Here is a 21,075-nt window from a genome sequence, read left to right as displayed (position 1 = left end):
TGGACATCACACGCATCGGTATTGCTATAGCATTGTTATGCGGCATTTTTACTCATCATAAGTGCTTAACAATGTCAATAATGAAACAAAATATTATAAAATTAGGTTTAAGCTATTAATTAATTAATTATGTCAAAAATATATATGGGGAGCCGTTTGGGAGCCGAAAGAGCCGGCTCTCCACAGTAAGAAGAGCCATTAGAGCCGCATCTCGAAAAGGAGCCGAAAATCCCATCACTAATCCCTACGTCTAGAGCAGTGACGTCACGTTCCAAATCTCTACATGATATCTAGCAGAAGCCAATGCCAGCACTAATTTGCGGAAACTAATGCTAAAGCATTAACTTCAACTACGTCGGTATGTTTCAATGACAAAATGTGTAATATCTCCCTACACTGGACCAAACTGTCGGAGTGGTTGAACTGAGGGATCAGGATTAGCTGAACTTGTTGGTCTGAATAAATGTCATTTTCCTGTTATTGCCTTCTTGAGCTCAGAGGTTCATACTGATGAAGAAAAGGATGGATTCTAAAATCTGCTAAAATATTCCTTGCTGTTTTCCATGTTCTTTCAGCAAACAGATGAAACAGAGCTTTTTGTCATTATTCAACCATTAATTACCTGCCATTGAAACAATTCTTAAAAGTTTGTCTTTTATTCTGCAGCTCCTGTGACCAAAACCAGGTGAGTAGATGAAAAGTTAAAACATTCTCAACAATTATCTTGTACACAACCTCTGGTTTTCTAACCCCAAGATAAATAAGTCTTCCTAAAGCATTGAGTCTCTGTGAGCATTTCTTAAAAAGCCAGTCAGTGTTTTTAGCAAAGTTGAGCTGAATGTCCAGGAATGACCCACGGTGACTTCAAAATAAGAAAATGAACATAAACGTCTAACTACTTGAAAAATAACTAAACTAAAAAGCACAAAGTGAAGGTTTACTACACAATGGGCAGGTAAATTTGCAATTTAGAATTTATCTGGGAAAATTCATTTAGAGAAAGTTCAGTGTGCTAAATGTTTTCAAAGTTATCTCCGCTTTAGCGAATTAGCGGAAGTGTTCAAACCACTGATTATTGGAATTTATCTTTTTCTCCGAGATAAAGATTCACATCTAACAGTCAGTCACCTTGTTAGTAAAAAACGATTTAGAGAGACAATATTACTGTTAACTAGAAAAACAAAATTTCTGAAGAAATTTAGCCGGGGCCTGCCAAGGCGCGCCCGTCTGGTTTGTGCCCGGCGTCGTCACGCTACAAATTGGCATCGACGCTAAAGGACACCGCAACGTAATCAAGTTCAGATTTCTTTAGCCGAAATCTCTTTGCTTCCTTGTCTTTCGTTAGGCGATGAAATACGTTCATGTTTGGTTCGGTTCAGTTCTACTCTAGTGGGCAGACTGTACCGCAGCTGCTGCGCTACAGATATTTCTCCGCTGATTTTCAGTAAAACTCTACAACGGAGAACCTGGAGGTTCTGGTTCGGATGAACAAAATAAACCCAGATATTTTATGTTTTATTATTTGAAATTATTGATAGGCCAAGTATAATGAAAGAAAACTCAGATCATGAAGTTATTTTATGTAATTCAAACAAAAATTCTAATTTACATCATACCAAGCTAATATTATGTAGTTCTGCTGTTTTTCCACTGTCGGCACAAGACGGCAGCTGAGAGTATCTGTATCCGAAGCAACTGATTCAGTGAAGTAGCTTAATATGCTAGTTCCGGTTATTTGTGGCAATTTCTGCAAGTCACAATAGCTCTAGGTTGAGGTAAAACAAAATTGCCTTATTTCAGCTGATCAGATTGATGTTAACAGAGATTTTGTAGCCTAACAGGTTTCACGAAAGCCAGTTAGCAAAGTGCTAACATGTGAACAAATTGTGGTTCCATCAAGCTAGCAGCTACGCTATCAGAGCCACAACAAAATATCCCACAGCAGTCAAACTTTTAAAATCGATCACATTTCTTAAAGAACACATTACATTTAACAACTGTAAGCAGTTCTAATAATATAGTAATGAAATTAAATAGTATATTTTATGGACAGAACACAAACACTTCTTACCTTAACCAAGCAGAGTCGGAAGCAGAAAGCTCTTCTTCTTCTTCTTTTTGTTTTTAATGGCGGTTGGCAAGCAACTTAATGGTGTGCATTACCGCCACCTACTGGTATGGAGTGTGGATCAGGGCGCAACTTAAAAAAAAAACACTAAATCCTTTCTATCAGTTTAGTTTTCTTAAGAAATTTTATGAAATAACATAAATATTCAGAGGAAGAGGAATATCCCAAAATATCTGGAATTTTTAACTGTGACTTATTCTTTAGAAGCCTATTATTATTATGCTTCATTTTAAAGTTCCAAACTAATTCCATGTGTAACAGTTACTCAGTTAACCGCTCCCCAATCTAAAGTCTTACATATAATCCTGTTACCTTCAAAAATGTAATAACCGCTTTATTTATTTTGTGTTTAATTAATATCTTATTAAGTTTAAATGTCTCTATATCATATTTCCTAATTTATTGTTTTAGCTTCTCTCTACTTGCTTTATATTTTCCACAATTAATTATTACATGTTCTACTGTTTCCATATCCATACCACACTCACATCTACCTGTTGGATGTTTACCAATCAAATTTAAAGTTTTGTTTAATCCAGTATATCCAAGGCACAATCTTTTTTTTTTTCATACTTGCTCTTTTCGCTTTTCAGACTTACAATACTTCATTTGAGCCAGCTGGGGGAGACAATTCTCTGTTTTAGCCAGTAGGGTATTAGGGTGTTTGTAGGAGTTTTCCCATTGAATTATAATGGGGTTTTTTTTGTAGTTTTTTGCGAATTATGTCGCCATGTTCATCCCGAATCCCACCAAAAGTAATAGCTGGAATGGCGTGAATTTTCTGCAGGTTTTGATACCTCTTTTGTAGGTGTGCACGCAGCGGTATGAGCCGCATTAACGGTTACGGATGAAAAATAAAGAATTATAACTAGAAAATTTCGGAAGAAATTTAGCCGGGGCCTGCCGAGGCGCGCCCGTCGGGCATGGGCCCGGCGTCGTCGCGCCACAAATCGGCGTCGACGCTAAAGAACGCCGCGACGTAATCAGTGGCACGCGGAGAACCGCAAGAACGTTAAGCGAGGCGGACGTGCACCGTTCGGTACGATTTAAAATGTTGTCGAGGCTTTTATTTTGGAAGTTTTGTTAAACTTCATTTCAAAGGGCCAAACTAATCCCAAGCGTAATAGTCCTTGGGTTAAAATAGTTATATAATGCTCAAAACACAAGTAGCTGATGTAAAAATATTCAAGGCTTTTATTTTGAAATTTTCAGTATGCTTCATTTTAAAGTTCTGAACTAATACCACGTGTAAGAGTGCTTTGGATGAAAAAGTCAAATAAAGCCAAAAAGAGCAATTACGTCATGTAAAAATATTCAAGGCTTTTATTTTGAAACTTTTGTTAAGCTTCATTTCAAAGGGCCAAACTAATACCATGTGTAACAGTGCTTTGGATGAAAAAATCAAATAAAGCCAAAAAGAGCAATTACGTCATGTAAAAATATTCAAGGCTTTTATTTTGAAATTTTCAGTATGCTTCATTTCAAAGGGCCAAACTAATACCATGTGTAACAGTGCTTTGGATGAAAAAGTCATACAAAGCCAAAAACAGCAATTGCATGATGTAAAAATATTCAAGGCTTTTATTTTGAAATTATTATTATGCTCCATTTTAAAGTTCCAAACTAATCCCATGTGTAACAGTGCTGTGGATGAAAAAGTCATATACGGCCAAAAAAAGCACATACATGATGTAAAAATATTCAAGGCTTTTATTTTGAAATTTTCAGTATGCTTCATTTCAGAGGGCCAAACTAATACCACGTGTAAGAGTGCTTTGGATGAAAAAGTCAAATAAAGCCAAAAAGAGCAATTACGTCATGTAAAAATATTCAAGGCTTTTATTTTGAAATTTTTGTTAAGCTTCATTTTAAAGGGCCAAACTAATACCATGTGTAACAGTGCTTTGGATGAAAAAGTCAAATAAAGCCAAAAAGAGCAATTACGTCATGTAAAAATATTCAGGGCTTTTATTGTGAAATTTTCAATATGCTTAATTTTAAAGTTCAAAACTAATCCCATGTGTAACAGTTACTGAGTTAAATCAGTTATATACAGCCCATAGCAGCAATTAGTTCTAAAGGCCAGTTCAGTCAACCTCTGTTTCAACTGAGTATTCCACTATATATAGAACTACAGCGATGCATATTTGTAGTCCAAACCAGCAGCCAATAGCCTCTTGAGATCCGTTGCTATGGCAAATAATGGTCTCAGCAGGTGTGAGCTCTGAGCTCTGAGCTCTCAAACACACAATTGTGTGTTTGAGCAAACACGTTTTACTGACAAAAAAGCATTGGAAACAAATCCTTCTTGTTCGGGAACCGTAATACATATTCGAAAAGCGTTTGCAGCGTATGACAGTTCAATGTGTCTTCTGCGATAGTCCCGAGATTCATATCTGTACCTCACTCAGAACATTTACAGCGATGAGAGAAAAAAATGTTGTGCCCAGATCTGAACCTACATCGGCTGTCACTCTAATTTGAGCAAAAATGAGAAACTTTGGGTCGCTTAGAGGCAAATTGTGGACAAACCGTAACTGGTATCGACGAGCCGTCTTCACTTTCGAAGAGATCACAGACGTATCTACAAAATGAAATTTGAATGGCATTTCTAGGTGAATGTGTGACGACACAGCAAATCCTCAAAAATAGGGTATTTCCAGGATTTTTCCCATTGACTTATAATGGGGTTTTTTTCGTAGTTTTTTGCGAATTATGTCGCCACGTTAACCCCAAATCCCACCAAAGATAATAGCTCCAATGGCGTGAATTTTCTGCACGTTTTGATACCTCATTTGTAGGTGTGCACCCAGCGGTACGAGCCGCATTAACGGTTACGGAAGAAAAATAAAGAACTAGAAAATTTCGGAAGAAATTTAGCCGGGGCCTGCCGAGGCGCGCCCGTGGGGTTTGGGCACGGCGTCGTCGCTACAAATCGGCATCGACGCTAAAGAACGCCGCGACGTAATCAGTGGCACGCGGAGAACCGCAAGAACGTTAAGCGAGGTGGACGTGCACCATTCGGTACGATTTAAAATGTTGTCAAGGCTTTTATTTTGGAAGTTTTGTTAAACTTCATTTCAAAGGGACAAACTAATCCCATGCGTAATAGTCCTTGGGTTAAAATAGTTATATAATGCTCAAAACACAAGTAGCTGATGTAAAAATATTAAAGGCTTTTATTTTGAAATTTTCAGTATGCTTCATTTTAAAGTTCCGAACTAATACCACGTGTAAGAGTGCTTTGGATGAAAAAGTCAAATAAAGCCAAAAAGAGCAATTACGTCATGTAAAAATATTCAAGGCTTTTATTTTGAAATTTTCAGTATGCTTCATTACGTCATGTAAAAATATTCAAGGCTTTTATTTTGAAATGGATGAAAAAGTCAAATAAAGCCAAAAAGAGCAATTACATGATGTAAAAATATTCAAGGCTTTTATTTTGAAATTATTATTATGCTCCATTTTAAAGTTCCGAAGTAATCCCATGTGTAACAGTGCTTTGGATGAAAAAGTCATACAAAGCCAAAAACAGCAATTGCATGATGTAAAAATATTCAAGGCTTTTATTTTGAAATTTTCAGTATGCTTCATTTCAGAGGGCCAAACTAATACCACGTGTAACAGTGCTTTGGATGAAAAAGTCACATAAAGCCAAAAACAGCAATTAGCTGATGTAAAAATATTCAAGGCTTTTATTTTGAAATTATTATTATGCTCCATTTTAAAGTTCCGAACTAATCCCATGTGTAACATTGCTTTGGATGAAAAAGTCATATACGGCCAAAAAGAGCAATTACGTCATGTAAAATATTCAAGGCTTTTATTTTGAAATTTTCAGCATGCTTAATTTTAAAGTTCCAAACTAATCCCATGTGTAACAGTTACTGAGTTAAATCAGTTATATACAGCCCATAGCAGCAAGTAGTTCTAAAGGCCAGTTCTCAGTCCTGATCTGTTTCAACTGAGGATAGATAGAACTACAGCGATGCGTATTTGTAGTCCTGACCACCAGCCAATAGCCTCTTGAGTTCCGTTGCCATGGTAAATAATGGTCTCAGCAGGTGTGAGCTGTGAGTCATACATGCTCAAACACACAATTGTGTGTTTGAGCCTACACGTTTTACTGAAAAAAAGCATTGGAAACAAATCCTTCGTGTTCGGGAACCGTAATACATATTCGAAAAGCGTTTCGAGCGTATGAGAGGCCTATGTGTCTTCTGCGATAGTCCCGAGATTCATATCTGTACCTCAGTCAGAGCATTTACAGCGATGAGAGAAAGAAATGTTGTGCCCAGATCTGAAATTCTATTCAAATACATGGGAGAGAGCCTCAGACAGCCTCAGAAAATCCTGTCGCATGACTTTGCTCTGAAGCACCGTGACAGAAAACCGTACGGTCTAGATAAATTTCGAAAACATTTTACCGGAGCAGACAGGCGTATCAATGTCAGGACCGATTTTGATACTAATCGTGCGATATTTGTGGGCGTGATGGCGATTTCAAAAATGATTTGGGCTGAAAAAGTTGTCTTCATCTCTCACTCTAAGCAGCCAGAGACGCACTCTAACTTTAGGAAAAATGAGAAACTTTGGGTCGCTTAGAGGCAAATTGTGGACAAACCGTAACTGGTATCGACGAGCCGTCTTCACTTTCGAAGAGATCACAGACGTATCTACAAAATGAAATTTGAATGGCATTTCTAGGTGAAATTGTGACGACACAGAAAATCCTCAAAAATAGGGTATTTCTAGGATTTTTCCCATTGACTTATAATGGGGTTTTTTTCGTAGTTTTTTGCGAATTATGTCACCACGTTAAGCCCAAATCCCACCAAAAGTAATAGCTGGAATGGCGTGAATTTTCTGCACGTTTTGATACCTCATTTGTAGGTGTGCACCCAGCGGTACGAGCCGCATTAACGGTTACGGAAGAAAAATAAAGAAGAAGAAAGAAACACTTTCTCCGACAATAGTAATAGGTTCCTGCCATTGCTTTGCATGGCAGGCCCCAATTATAATAAAGAGACGCTTGTTGGGTGTAGAGTAATAGGTTCCTGCCATTGCTTTGCATGGCAGGCCCCAATAAAGAGACGCTTCTCTCCGACAATAGTAATAGGTTCCTGCCATTGCTTTGCATGGCAGGCCCCAATAAAGAGACGCTTGTTGGGTGTAGAGTAATAGGTTCCTGCCATTGCTTTGCATGGCAGGCCCCAATAATATTAAAGAAACCGTTCTTGGGAGAATAGCAATAGGTTCCTGCCATTGCTTTGCATGGCAGGCCCCAATAAAGAAACTTTTCTTGGGAGAATAGCAATAGGTTCCTGCCATTGCTTTGCATGGCAGGCCCCAATTTAGCTAAGTTCAGTCACAAATGGCCATATTAATTACCCATTATTATTCTAATTATTAGTGGTGGTATTTGTATTACTATTATTATGGTACCGTTGACAGTATTGGCATCAAATGTATTAATATTATTGTATAATTGTGTGTTTTCTATGTCTCCTTTCCACCAACAGATCAAAGACTCGTGACACCAAAGTTCTGATCGATGACACCGATGATGACTCCTGACATCAGGCCACGCCCCTCGCCTGGGTCCAGAATTTATTCAAAGGAGGAAACTCCGCCTCCTAAGCTAGAGATTACCCAGCGAGCGGGCGTTGAGCTCAAGAACAGGACGAGGTTTGACCTCTGAATCATTTTCCTATCCACAAGCCTCTGCTGGGGTTCACAGTTATTTCAAGGGAAGAATTGTCAGCGTTTTAAAGCAGCTCTTCGGCTCCTCCACCTTCAATAAAAACTCTTCCCGACCCAGTGGGGGCATGATCCTTCCTGATGATTACCCAGCAGTGGACTCCTCAATTATCACTCTGAGCGTCCTCAGAGCCTCAGCAAGAACAATGCAGCTACTGAAAAAGCAAGCGTTGAGAGGGGCCCTCAGTAGCACAGGGGGTTCCTCTGTTCATTTGGACCAAACAGTGAGAGAGAATCTCTTCTTCCTCACCAAGAAAACTGAAACGGTCTCTTCCTCTTCCCCTCCATCATGATGCAGTTCTGATCAACATATGCCAAGCCAACCACTCCCCCCGACCCCACCTCGTCTCTAGCTCCTCCCACCTCGTCATCACAGAGCTGCCTTCTTGCACCTTACATGCTTTGGAAACACCAACATGCACTTTGTAGAAAAGGTCATCCACTAGAGCAGTGATTTATTTCAATGTATCTGCATGTATGAGGAACCCAGGGTGACGATCAACACACTGACTATCATCAAACATGGTTGTAATCATGAGACAAACTCATTTGGTCGAGTTTGTGAAAATGTTCAGAAACAATCAAGCAGAAAATTAAGTGAAGGTCTGACTGTTTGGAACAGCAGCTGGAATGAAGTTCCTTATGAAACAATGAAGATCCCACAGCCAACTTCCACTGGAATGTGTGAAGAAATACTTTCTGTTAGAAGACAGTTCTCCTGAATGTGTGTGGGGGTGTGTGCGCCTGTTTGTGTGTGGGTGTGTGACTGAGAGAAATGCCCAAACACCGCCTGCTAACTCAGTGTCTGTCCTCAGAAATCCAAACTGAAAATCTAAGGGCCTAGAACAGGAAGGCTAATTGTTCTACTGTTAGCACTTGTTTAGCTGAAGTGCATGAATGATGATGAAGAGGAGAGGTCACCTGTCTGTCCCACACTCATTTACACTACCAACATGAACATCATAAGAGTGAAAAGATGTGTTTGCTGAAGGATCATGTGGCAAATGAAATCATCCAGTTTGAAATCTACCTTAGAACTGGTTCTAGTGGTGAGCTGGTGCTGTTCCAACATCAGCTCATTGGGCCCAAATAAAGTATTCAAACCCATTTTACTGTTGAGGCATACCAAAGTTTAACTTCGCTTACATTTAGGTACCAATAAAATTAGCAAAATGGATCTCCCTTTATTTCTAAAGTGAATTTAAAAGCATTCCATTTGAAACAAAATGCTGTCCATTAGGCGTGGAGTTAATACTATAGTTCTATCTGTTTTTAAAAGATTTAAAGCAGTAATGTGAAGTTTTAAGTCTGTTAAGTTGAGCAGTAATGCAGTTCTGTTCCAGTCGTTGTATGCGTGTCTTTCAGGGGTTAATCTGACTTCTTTTTGTTCACCTTTTAGTGACTGTAGATGTGAGTGTAAGCAGCACTGTGATTAATCACAGGTTATGTCTGAGGAACACAGGTTGCTGTCTCTGTTAACAAATGTTCTCCACCTGAACATTTCTGCTTCAAAAGCAAGAAATCTGTGTCAGAATTCTGATGACTCGTCCACAGGTTCTGCCTCCACTCTTCACAGGTTTTAAGATGTAATCACTGACTGATCTGTTGGTGTTTTATTACTGAAAATCCTGGCTTTCTGTGAACAAGTGACCAGTCAACAGTTCTGTAGTAGAAGGAGTTAGCAGACACATCTTCCATGAACCAGGGTGTGCTGGACCACACTGGGAACGCCCAGAATAAGATGGAAGGTTCTTGGAAGCTAATCTATGTTAAATGTTAACTGATCTGCCTCCAATGTGCTGCTGGGAATCTGTATATCTGGTATACATTTGGGCTAACATGCACACTTCCATCATAGTTTTCATTTGAAGCTAGTATGTTGTCCTAATGTCACCTGCCAGGCTGTGCAATTTGAGATATTCTTTTTCTTTAAGGCGTCCTGTAAGGATGAATGTTTTCTGCTTGTCAGTGAGCAGCAGTGGAAGCTGGTGCAGTGCATGTTTTTCATGTGTTTGTAGCTCATATCTGTGCAGCCGTGTCGTCATCACCAAGCCTTTGTTTGGACACAATAGAGCAGAACCTTTAGATTCTGGTGGTACAAAGAGGTTGATGATGCTTTGTGTCTAATGTTGTGGTTTCTACCTGGTTGAACATTAGAGAGCCACTTGGACTGTTGTCACACTTAGGTTCTTTGCTGGTTGGTTTAACCAAGAGTGCAGAAAGGAAGATCCATCCCATCTTGATCAGAAGGAAGCTGACATGTGAGTCGGCTCCTCCTCCTTCAGTTGGCTGGCTGGCTCTGCTGTAGAGAGAGGATGAGGAGCTCACCTTCATATTTTCAGTAGGTACATTTAGAAAATCATCTCTTGAGGGGTTTTGGCTGTTAATGTCAGAATTTTGGACCATATAAGTGCTGTTTAGTTTTGTGTGTGGACATTTCCTTGTGTTTTGATGAGGGAGCAGCTGTAGAGCCATAAGGTGGAGCCTCAGTGTTTCCCATCAGGGCCTGAGATAAGTGGGAAGCGATTTGAACTCAGGATATTTTCAGCATGTTTGCACCTTCACCTGCTGATTGTAAAGCATCGCAGCAGCTTCTGGGCTGCCTGTCAGACATTCCTGCCCCTTCTTGTCAATTGCACATTAACTTAAAAATCTTCATTATTTTACAATGAGAAAATGGACCAATAAGTTGACTGACCTAAATTTATTTATTCTGACTTTCACTTAATTGTTTCAGCCTCATTTAGGCCATGTTAAAGCTTTTTAACATTCCATAGAAAGATGCAGTCTGTCAAACACAGCAGCCTATCATGAGTAAAGATGCATAACACTGGCTCAGACAGATGACTCATCCTCCCCTTTTCATCCTTCCGCTAAATATTTCCCAAAGTAAGGCGTCGCCCATGTCATCAAAATCTTTGAAAATGCTTGTTGTGATTTTTATTTCTTTTGTTTGTCCTCAGATACAGAGTTCACTTAGATCTTATCATTTGGTAAAAGCAATGTTTTCTTAAGTCATGGGCCATAACATTTTTTTTTTTTAAATATTTTTATTTTAGAAAAGGTGTTAAAGAACCTTGATTTAAATAGTGGAATTTGCAGTACAAAACCCAGGTTCTTTCAGAATGTCTTAGGAATGTCAAAGTTGAAGATCTAAATCAGGAATAGTTCACTTTGTACCAACAGATCCCAGCCAACTCCTGACAACGCTCCAGAGGTGACTGGACCAATCAGAAAGCCGTGCTTTGCTTCTGCTTTCAGGGAACTCTGTGGAGTTTTCTCTGGCCTGTTCTGATAAAGAGGTCACTGTGTCAATTACATGAGTCATAAACTGCAGAAAGCTGAAGAATTCAAGTTGCATGTCTGCAAAATCCTAAACTGACTTTGGACTGAGCAATAAGTCAACAGTGTTACAGTGTCATTTGTTGAGAAACAGTGCTCTGATTAATTCAATGTTCTCTGTATGCATCACTCGGCAATCAGGGTTGCTTCTGAGGTCTATGTGACTGAACCGACTGCTTCAGGCCAACACCTTCCTCTCTGCTCCATCTGTCCCTCTGGAAGGTTTTTTCCGCCTAAAGGGGTCGTGATTTTCCAAAGTGTGACTTTTCCTTGGTTGATGAACAGACAGTGGCCACATGAACTAACTGGTGTCTGCTTCCAGGAAAAGTTATGATGCTCTTCGTCAGTGGATGATGTTACAAACTGAATGAAAGTTACTGACAGTTTATATGTGACACTTATGACTTTCAAAGAACAGATGATTAAAAAAAGTTCAACTTTCGCATCGATCAACAATCTGTGACATTATCGTTTGTTTGTCTCTGCTAACCAGTTTTTGAAAAGAACACAGATGACTTTATCCACACCCTGATCCTGCTGCGCCACACTCTGGAACTCCTGATTACATCTTATGTATGTATATATATATATAATTATGAAATAATTGAGAAGCGTATAATCAATGACTGTGCTATTGTTGTTGTCTGTATGTTAGCAGTGTGATGATACAGAGGTGCCTGGTTCACCAAACTGTTCCAATTTTGTAGTAAAAAATGGCTAAAGCTGCAAATAGTGACTCTGTGTTCTTTCATATGCAGGTGCTGGTCATAAAATTAGAATATCATGAAAAAGTTGAAATGTCAGCAATTCCAGTCAGAGTGAAACTTGTATTTTATATTAATTTGTTACACACACACTGATATATCTCAAATGTTTATTTCTTTTAATCTTGATGATTAAAACGGACAACTAATGAAAACCACAAATTCTTCATCCATCCATTATCTAACCCCCTTGTCCCTAGTGGGGTCAGGAGGTGCTGGTGCCTATCTCCAGCTAACGTTCAGGGCGAGAGGCGGGGTCACCCTGGACAGGTCACCAGTCTGTCACAGACAAATTCTTTATCTCATAAAATTTGAATATTACTTAAGACCAATACAAAAAAAGGATTTTTAGAAATCCACCTGTTGGCCACCTGAAAACTATGAACATTAAAAGTATGAGCATGTGCAGCACTCAGTACTTAGTTGGGGCTCCTAGATTGAAGGTCGTAGGAACGAGTCTGTCAATGAGGGGGGGGGGGCACATCGGAAATAGCTTGAGCAGAAATATGATAAGCAATTGTGCCATCAACACATCAGTAAAGCTTTACTCTAATCTGGCCCCTTGTTTCTGTAACAAGTATTCTAACACGTTACTATTTACAATCCAATAATCAGATTAAAGTTATGCATCCATGTAGCATAATGACTGTCATTCCAGGACTGAACACTAAACTTTATCATTTGGCTCACAACTAGCAAGCTAAATACTCTGGTAGCACACAGGCTGCCAGATTCTGATATATTTTATTGGTCAAAAGACATTTGATTATTGGTCAAAATGCATTGATGTAAGTTGACTGGCAATTGAACAGGTTCTGCCTCTTTCTAAAACAGCTCATAAAATAGGACTCATCAGTTTTAAACTCAATCCAGCAGTTTGACCAACAAAAATAAAATCTAAAATCAAGTTTTGTTCTTCTTGAACAACTCTCTACATCAGTGCAACAGTTTGATCTACAAAATAAATAAAAATGATACTTAAATAAATAAAAATGACACCTTAGCTCATAGGTGTCAAACTCTGGCCCGCGGGCCAAATTTGGCCCGCAGTGTAATTATATTTGGCCCGACGAGGCAATTTCAAATTAATATTAGAGCCGGCCCGCCGGTATTATACGGTGGCAACGCTGTGACGCTGCATTCACCGCTTATACTACAAATCCCATAATGCTCTGCTGTTTTTTTGGCGTGTCAATCAGGACAGAGGCAGACACGCCTCCTCCTCTGTGTCAGTAGCACTTATGGTAGCGGACATGGATGTATTAGGAAGGTGGTGGTCCGTCTTCTTGTGCACTCCTTGGGTGAAAGCCCCGGCGCACCCCGCATCCCCGGGCCTCTCCCCAAACCACACTGCGACCTCAAACTACAGCTGTCACTGTGTTACCCTACCAAACAATGGCAAAAAGAAAGACAGAAAATAGAACTTTTCTGGACAGGTGGGAGACAGAATATCTGTTTACATATGTATGTGAGCAACTTTTCTCCTCAGTGAAGATGATGAAAAAGTCTCACAGGAGACGTCTGACTGACGAACACCTTTGTTCGATAATGAAGGTTTCCTCAGCTCAAACTCTGAGCCCCGACATTGATGAACTGGCATCCAAGAAAAGATGCCAGGTATCTGGCTTGGCTGCATCAGAGTAGATCAGTGTGTCGCAAAATGAGCAATAAATAAGTTTTCTATGCACCTTTTCTTGTTACTCCAAGGCCTGAATGGTTTATTCATAGTTTATTTAATGATTTATTCATAGTTGTTATGTTATTTTATTTTCAAATTTATTAGTCTGTGTACGAAGCTAATTTTGACATTTACCTCAGAAAGGAGGCTTTCAATTTTTATTTAAATTTTATTTAATATGCCATTTATATGTTTTATTATTATTATTATTAGCAACTCAATTTTGCACGCCTGCACTTTTAAGTTATATAAGCCTTGCTTGTTCAATATTTATTGTTAAATCAAAACTTGTTTGGGTCCATATTAAAAGATTCATTTGTTCAACCTTGGCCCGCGGCTTTGTTCAATTTAAAATTTTGGTCCACTGTGGATTTGAGTTTGACACCCCCGCCTTAGCTCCTCACTAATAACTCAGTCTCACTTTCCAGCTCTGCATTCAGTAATTTACCAAACATGAGCCATAAAAACACTCAGGTAAACAGACTAAAATGGCTCAGAACAAGAATATTTTTCTACTCTGAAGTGCTAGTAATTAATAATAAAATAATATTCAGTGAAAAGCAGCCTACAAATTCTTTGATGGGGACGCTGGCCCAAAAAAGGTTGAGAAATACTGTCAGCAGAATCACATGAGGCTTGATGTTGAAAAGAAGAAAATAATCTGAAAACCACAGGAAGGAGCTGATCTCCTCATACATCTCAAGTTATTATTGTATTTCTGTAAATAGTGCAGCTGCAAACATATCTGCTAAAACAAAACAGCTGCAGCTCTATGTTAGCTTCCTCGGTTTGGTGCAGGTATTTATCAGGATTCTGTGATTGGGCCTTCAGATTCTCTGTAAACTTTAAACTAAATTACCAATAAGAAATCTGATTCATGATGGACAATTAAAACCAGAAGTTTACATATACACCAAATGAAGACATGCAGATTTTTTTTCACTGTCTAAAGTTAAATCAGACCAAAATTCTCCTGTTTTGGGTCAGTTAAAATGTTCAAACTAACTTATATTTGCTAAATGCTAGAAAACATATCGAGAATATTTTTTAAAGATGTGTTTTGTAACTTCCTTTGAATTCAGAGCTTGCATACTATGTTTACTGTCTCTATAAACAATGAGGAAATGTCCAAATGATGATGTCATGGCTTTGGAAACCTCTAATTGGCTCACTGACATATTTGAGTAAACTGAAGTCACACCTCAGGATGTATTTCAAGGCCGTGGAACACACCGCTTTCTGCTTTGACATGATGGAAAGGTCAGCAGAAATGAGCCAAGATATCAGGAAGAGAACCATGGAGCTGCTCCAGTCTGGTGAAACACATCCTGTACCTACGTGGGCTGAAAGGACACTCAGCAAGGAGGAAGCCATTACTCCAAAAGAAACATCAAAACACAGATTGCAGTTTGCAAATGTCCACAGGTACAAAGACCTTTATTAATGGAGACATGTCCTGTGGTCTGAGGAAACTAAAGCAGAACTTTCTGGGCATAATGACCATTGTTACATTTGGAGGAAAAATGGCAATGCTTGTGCCATCCTAACTGTGAAGAATGGAAGTGGCAGCATCATGCTGTGGGGTTGTTTTGCTGGAGGGAGGAACTGGTGCGATTTATAAAATAAATGGGATCATAAGGAAACAACATTATATGTAAATATTGAAGCAACATCGAAAAACATCAACCAGGAAGTAACAGTTTGGGACTGACTGGCGAAGTCAGTGGTGATCCCAAAGCCCTGATCTGAAACAAACCTGCCTCAGTTCTGCAGGACGAATGGACCAGAACTCCAGCAAGCTGCTGGGAGAAGCTTTTGGAAGGAAGGTTTGACCTGAGTTGTACAGTTTAAATGACAATTACTCCTGGCACTGACTCAAAAAATGTGTTATGGCATTTAGCAAACAGAAATGTTGTTGGTAATTCTGAACCAAAACAGGAGAAATTTGATCTGATTTAAATTCAGAGTAAGAGAAAATATGTATGTAAATATCTGGTTTCCTATGTATATGTTATTATCATTAGATAATGCTCAAGCCTTCAGGTTTGAATACATAAATGTGTTTTTTCTTTGTTAAATTCATTAATATATTGTGCTGAACCATTATAATGCAAAGCACAAATTAAATCATTGTATTGTAATAATAAATCATTTACAAGTGCAACAGTGTGTCTCAGCATGGATTTCTGACACGTCACAGGTAAGTTAAAATTACAAAAAGTAAAAACTATTTTATCAGTATTAATAAGAAGGAGAGCTTGGCTGAGCACTAAATTATTGCTGATTTTCCAGGATTTTCCATTCTGACATGTTAGACAAACAAACTGTGTGGCTCATGTCTTCCATCTGTATCCAGAAGGGATCCACGCATGTTTACCACCTCTCCAAATGTATTCACTTTTTCAAACATTAGTTTTTTATGCACATGTTAGAAGTAGAGCAAGTAGTTTATTGTCACTACTTGATGGAATGAAATGAGTCTTTGTTTATCCTGAGAGGGCTGACATGTTGGACCCTGTTTTCTGCTGTAGAAGTTCAATGTGTTGAAAACAGCACTCAGAGTAAAGACAATACTCTGAGTATTTTTTCTAGTGACCTTGCTGTCAGAGTGACATGGTTTATTAAGACATGATTTATTCCAACATTAATGACTTTACTAAACAGAAACATTTTCTCATTCATGCCCTGCTCCTGACGCCAGATGGCAGCCTTGAGTCTGATTCTGAGCAGAAGCTTTCATTTCTCCTCTGAGCTTTCAGAAGCAGGATTTGATAAGATGAGTTTATATAAGACATTTCTTCAGGTTCAAATTTCTTTAGCAGGTCATTTATTGAATTCTTGTAACTGAAGGCTGCATTGATTACTGATTGAAAACGAATGTCTTTGACATCAATGGGTTGTATTCTGCTTTGCAGTCCATTAGGTTTGTTCAATAAGAGCTATCACTGTTTGGAGCAAAAACATTTGATATGAAAAATGTTCACTGTTGTATTTATGTGACACACAGAGTTATATATTTCAAGCAATTATTTTTGTTCTTTTATGTTTTACAGCTTAAGAAAACCCAATTTTCAGTTACTCAAAAACAAAATATTACATAAGTCCAATTTTTAAAAGGGCTTTTAAATGGAAATGTTCTGTTAAGACCCTGTTATAGATCAACCAGCACAGTCCCTGACACCGCTAGCCAGGCTAGCCAAAACCAGTCATTGCTAAAGAAAGTCCATAACTAAAGAGTTGTTGGAAGAGTCAGAAATATGGTGATGAACTGGAGCTATGTTCAGAGTTTTGACAACTCTTTATAGATGCAGTATATAAAAAACTTTTTATTTTTTTTTACATATTTGTTGAAACTGTTAGTGTCATAAATGACAGATAATCTATGAAAAGATCGAACTTTTCACCTTCCCCTTGTGTTGCTATTGCTGTCTGCAGAAATGTTCTTCTGGTCAAAAACAACCAATCAGAGCCAAGAGGAGGATCTTAGCACTGACAATCATCTTTGTATACACACTGCTAAATGTGCTAATGGCAGAGAAACATGCAAATAAATTGTGTTATAGTAAAACTGATTATCCGCCGTTATCAGTGGCTATGCTAAATAGCTTTGGCACTGATTTAGCAGGAAGAAGTTGCAGAATAGCAGAAAGCAAGGGAGAAGGGATGGGGATGAGACTGTCATTGACTCCTGGCTCTGATTGATTGTTCCTAGTTAGCACTGGGAGCACTGGGAGGAAGTAGAAGAACCAGACTATCTGTCTCAGACCATTCTTTAACAGGCTGTTAAAGCATGTCTGCATGCCAAGGTGTTGGATCTTATACACCTGTGGACATGGAAGGGATTGAAATTCTGATATGCTGATGAAAAGCAGCTCTTATTCTACAGCTTTGTGATTTGCAGAAACAGCAATCTTGACATTAATGTTTAAAGTAGCTGTCTGGATATAATGGATTTTATACACTTAAAATGCATGTTTATTATTAACTTGGCCTCTGAATTTTCTTCACATTAGAAGATCACATTAGCTTTTTCATGTGCTGCTCTGCCTTTCCTGCAGTTGTCTTTCTTCCCAACGCTGTGTGGAATAGAGTGGCAGTGGTCTTGTCTCAGCATAGATGGCATATTGCAGGCTCTTTCCTGAGGGCGGACATGGTCCATCCTCCCCTCAGAGGGAGCTTGTCCCACATATTATTACAAACATGATTCTGGTGTGCTACAAGTGGGGCATTTGCAGTCATGTATGCTAACCTTAGAAAAAGATGTTTTTATGACAAATTTATTGAACCTTGCATCATTAAATTACACCTGGGCATATTGGCACAATTAAATATCTTACAAGGTTGTTTACATTTCTGAGTAGAGATTCTGTCAAGTTATTGGTACGTTTGTGTCCCATGTCATGTTTACAGTTGGCAAAGACCCAACAGCAAAAGTATAATAAAAAATAAAGAACCTTCAGAAATGGTAGGATGAAAAATGGAATATAGAACATGTGAACATGTCCAAAAAATCCATACAGATGTACTGAAAGACTTCTGTGGTGCCATAGTAACTTGTTGGAACTGAAGCTGTTTCTAAGTTGTCCCCACATCCTTTCAGGGCCGGTCTGGACCTGTGTTTTCAAAAAGACCATCTTCTTACCTACCTCCTGCCTGGAAAGGCCACCCAGCTCTTAGCTGAAGAGGGTGGTGCTGCAGCAGCTGCAGCACCACCCTCTTAGCCCCTGATTTCCATTGAACCTTTCAACCTGAAGGGTTGAGAACAGTTTCAATTTCTTTTTACCCATTTGTTTTTCCCCAAAGCCTGCTGTGTTTGCTTCAGATTAATAATAGTTTTACTGCCATATGAATGCATAAACAAAGATAAATGTTGCACAAACCCCAATGATGAATGGCACCTTTGAATTTGGTGTTCCCTCGCCGGGACTGGGGCCCCACTCTGGAGCCAGGCCTGGAGGGGGACCACGATGCCGAGCGCCTGGTGACTGGGCTTTTTCCTATGGAGCCCAGCCGGGCTCAGCCCGAAGAGGAAACATGGGTCCCCCCTCCCATGGGCCCACCATCCTTGAGAGGGGCCAAAGAGGTCGGGTGCAGTGTGTGATGGGTGGTAGCCGAGGGAGGGGACCCTGGTGGTCCGATCCTTGGTTGCAGAAACTGGCTCTTGGGACATGGAATGTCACCTCTCTGGTGGGGAAGGAGCCAGAGCTAGTTTGTGAGGTTGAGAGGTTCCGGCTAGAAATAGTCAGTCTCACCTCGATGCATGGCTCTGGTTCTGGAACCAGTCTCCTTGAGAGGGCTGGACATACTTCCACTCTGGAGTTGCCCAAGGTGAGAGGCGTCGGGCAGGAGTGGGCATACTTGTTGCTCCCTATCTCGGCGCCTGTATGTTGGGGTTTACCCCAATGAACGAGAGGGTAGCCTCCCTCCGCCTACGGGTTAGGGGACGGGTCCTGACTGTTGTTTGTGCTTACAGGCCGAATGACAGTTCAGATTACCCACCCTTCTTAGAGTCCTTAGAGGGGGTACTGGAGAGTGCTCCTCCTGGGGACTCCCTTGTTCTGCTTGGGGACTTCAACGCTCATGTGGGCAATGACAGTGAGACCTGGAGGGGCGTGGTTGGGAGGAATGGCCCCCTATCTGAACTCGAGTGGTGTTCTGTTGTTGGACTTCTGTGCTCGTCATGGATTGTCCACAACGAACACCATGTTCAGGCATAAGGGTGTCCATATGTGCACTTGGCAACAAGACACCCTAGGCCGCAGTTCAATGATCGACTTTGTCATCGTTTCATCGGATCTGCGGCCGTATGTCTTGGACACTCGGGTAAAGAGAGGTGCGGAGCTGTCCACTGACCACTACCTGGTGGTGAGTTGGCTCCAGTGGTTGTGGAGGAAGCCGGTCAGACCTGGCAGGCCCAAACGTGTTGTGAGGGTCTGCTGGGAACGTCTGGCGGAATCCCTGGTGAGACGGAGCTCTAACTCCCATTTCCGGCAGAACTTTGAACACGTTTCGGGGGAGGCGGAGGGCATTGAGTCTGAGTGGACCATGTTCTGTGCCTCTATTGTCGAGACAGCTTATCAGAGCTGTGGCTGCAAGGTTGTCGGCGCCTGTCGCGGCGGCAACCCTCGAACCCGTTGGTGGACACCTTCGGTGAGGGATGCCGTCAGGCTGAAGAAGGAGTCCTATCTGGCCTTTTTGGCCAGTGGGACTCCGGAAGCAGCTGATGGGTATTGGCGGGCGAAGCGGCATGCGGTTCGGGTGGTTGCTGAGGCAAAAACTCGGGCGTGGGAGGAGTTTGGAAAGGCCATGGAGAAAGACTTCTGCACGGCTTCGAGGCGATTCTAGTCCACCATCCGGTGTCTCAGGAGGGGGAAGCAGTACAGCACCAACAGTGTTTATAGTGGGGGTGGTGTGCTACTGACCTCAACTCAGGATGTTGTGGGCTGGTGGGCAGAATACTTCGAAGACCTCCTCAATCCCACCAACATGCCTTTGATTGAGGAAGCTGAGCCAGGGGACTCTGGGTTGGGCTCTCCAATCTCTGGGGACGAGGTCGCCGAGGTGATTAAAAAGCTCCTCGGTGCCAGGGCCCCAGGGGGTGGATGAGATTCGCCCGGAGTTCCTTAAAGCTCTGGATGTTGTAGGGTTGTGTTGGCTGACGCGACTCTGCAACATTGCATGGACATTGGGGGCAGTTCCCCTGGATTGGCAGACTGGGGTGGTGGACCCCTGTTCAAAAAGGGGGACTGGAGGGTGTGCTCCAATTACAGGGGGGTCACACTCTTAAGCCTTCCTGGCAAGGTCTATTCAGGGGTCCTGGAGAGGAGGGTCCGTCGGATAGTTGAACCTCGGATTCAGGAAGAGCAGTGTGGTTTTTGTCCTGGTTGTGGAACACTGGACCAGCTCTATACCCTCGGCAGGGGTGTGCATGCAGAGGGTGCATGGGAGTTCGCCCAACCGGTCTACATATGTTTTGTGGACTTGGAGAAGGTGTTCGACCTTGTCCCTCGGGGAGCCCTGTGGGGGGTCTCTGGGAGTATGGGGTACCGGGCCCTTTGATATGGGCTGTCAGGTCCCTGTATGACCAGAGTCAGAGTCTGGACCACATTGCCGGCAGTAACTCAGGCTCGTTTCCGGTGAGAGTTGGACTCCGCCAGGGCTGCCCTTTGTCACCGATTCTGTTCATTACTTTCATGGACAGAATTTCTAGGCGCAGCCAAGGTGTTGAGGGGATCTGTTTTGGTGGCCTTAGTATCTCATCTCTGCTGTTTGTGGATGATGTGGTCCTACTGGCTTTATCAGGTCGTGATCTGCAGCTCTCACTGGAGCGGTTCGCAGTCAAGTGTGAAGCGGCCGGGATGAGGATCAGGATGAGGGCGGGGTGTCCTGCCCCAAGTGGAGGA

The 21,075-nt window shown here is 41.0% G+C and overlaps 1 protein-coding gene across 1 annotated transcript in view; it reads left to right on the top strand.

The window, feature by feature from the left end:
* The window catches only part of LOC102221433 (xenotropic and polytropic retrovirus receptor 1 homolog), a 78,357-nt gene extending 66,397 nt beyond the window's left edge, over positions 1–11,960 (top strand). Inside the window, exon 16 of the mRNA XM_023334917.1 lies at positions 7,651–11,960. Within this exon, the coding sequence (XP_023190685.1) occupies positions 7,651–7,705 (55 nt within the window). The 3' untranslated portion in view covers positions 7,706–11,960. The remainder of the gene's footprint in view (positions 1–7,650) is intronic.
* The last annotated feature ends 9,115 nt before the right edge of the window (positions 11,961–21,075 follow it).

This window comes from Xiphophorus maculatus, chromosome 6, assembly GCF_002775205.1.
Source record: "Xiphophorus maculatus strain JP 163 A chromosome 6, X_maculatus-5.0-male, whole genome shotgun sequence".
NCBI lineage: Eukaryota > Metazoa > Chordata > Actinopteri > Cyprinodontiformes > Poeciliidae > Xiphophorus > Xiphophorus maculatus.
This window is presented reverse-complemented; position numbering and strand designations above follow the sequence as displayed.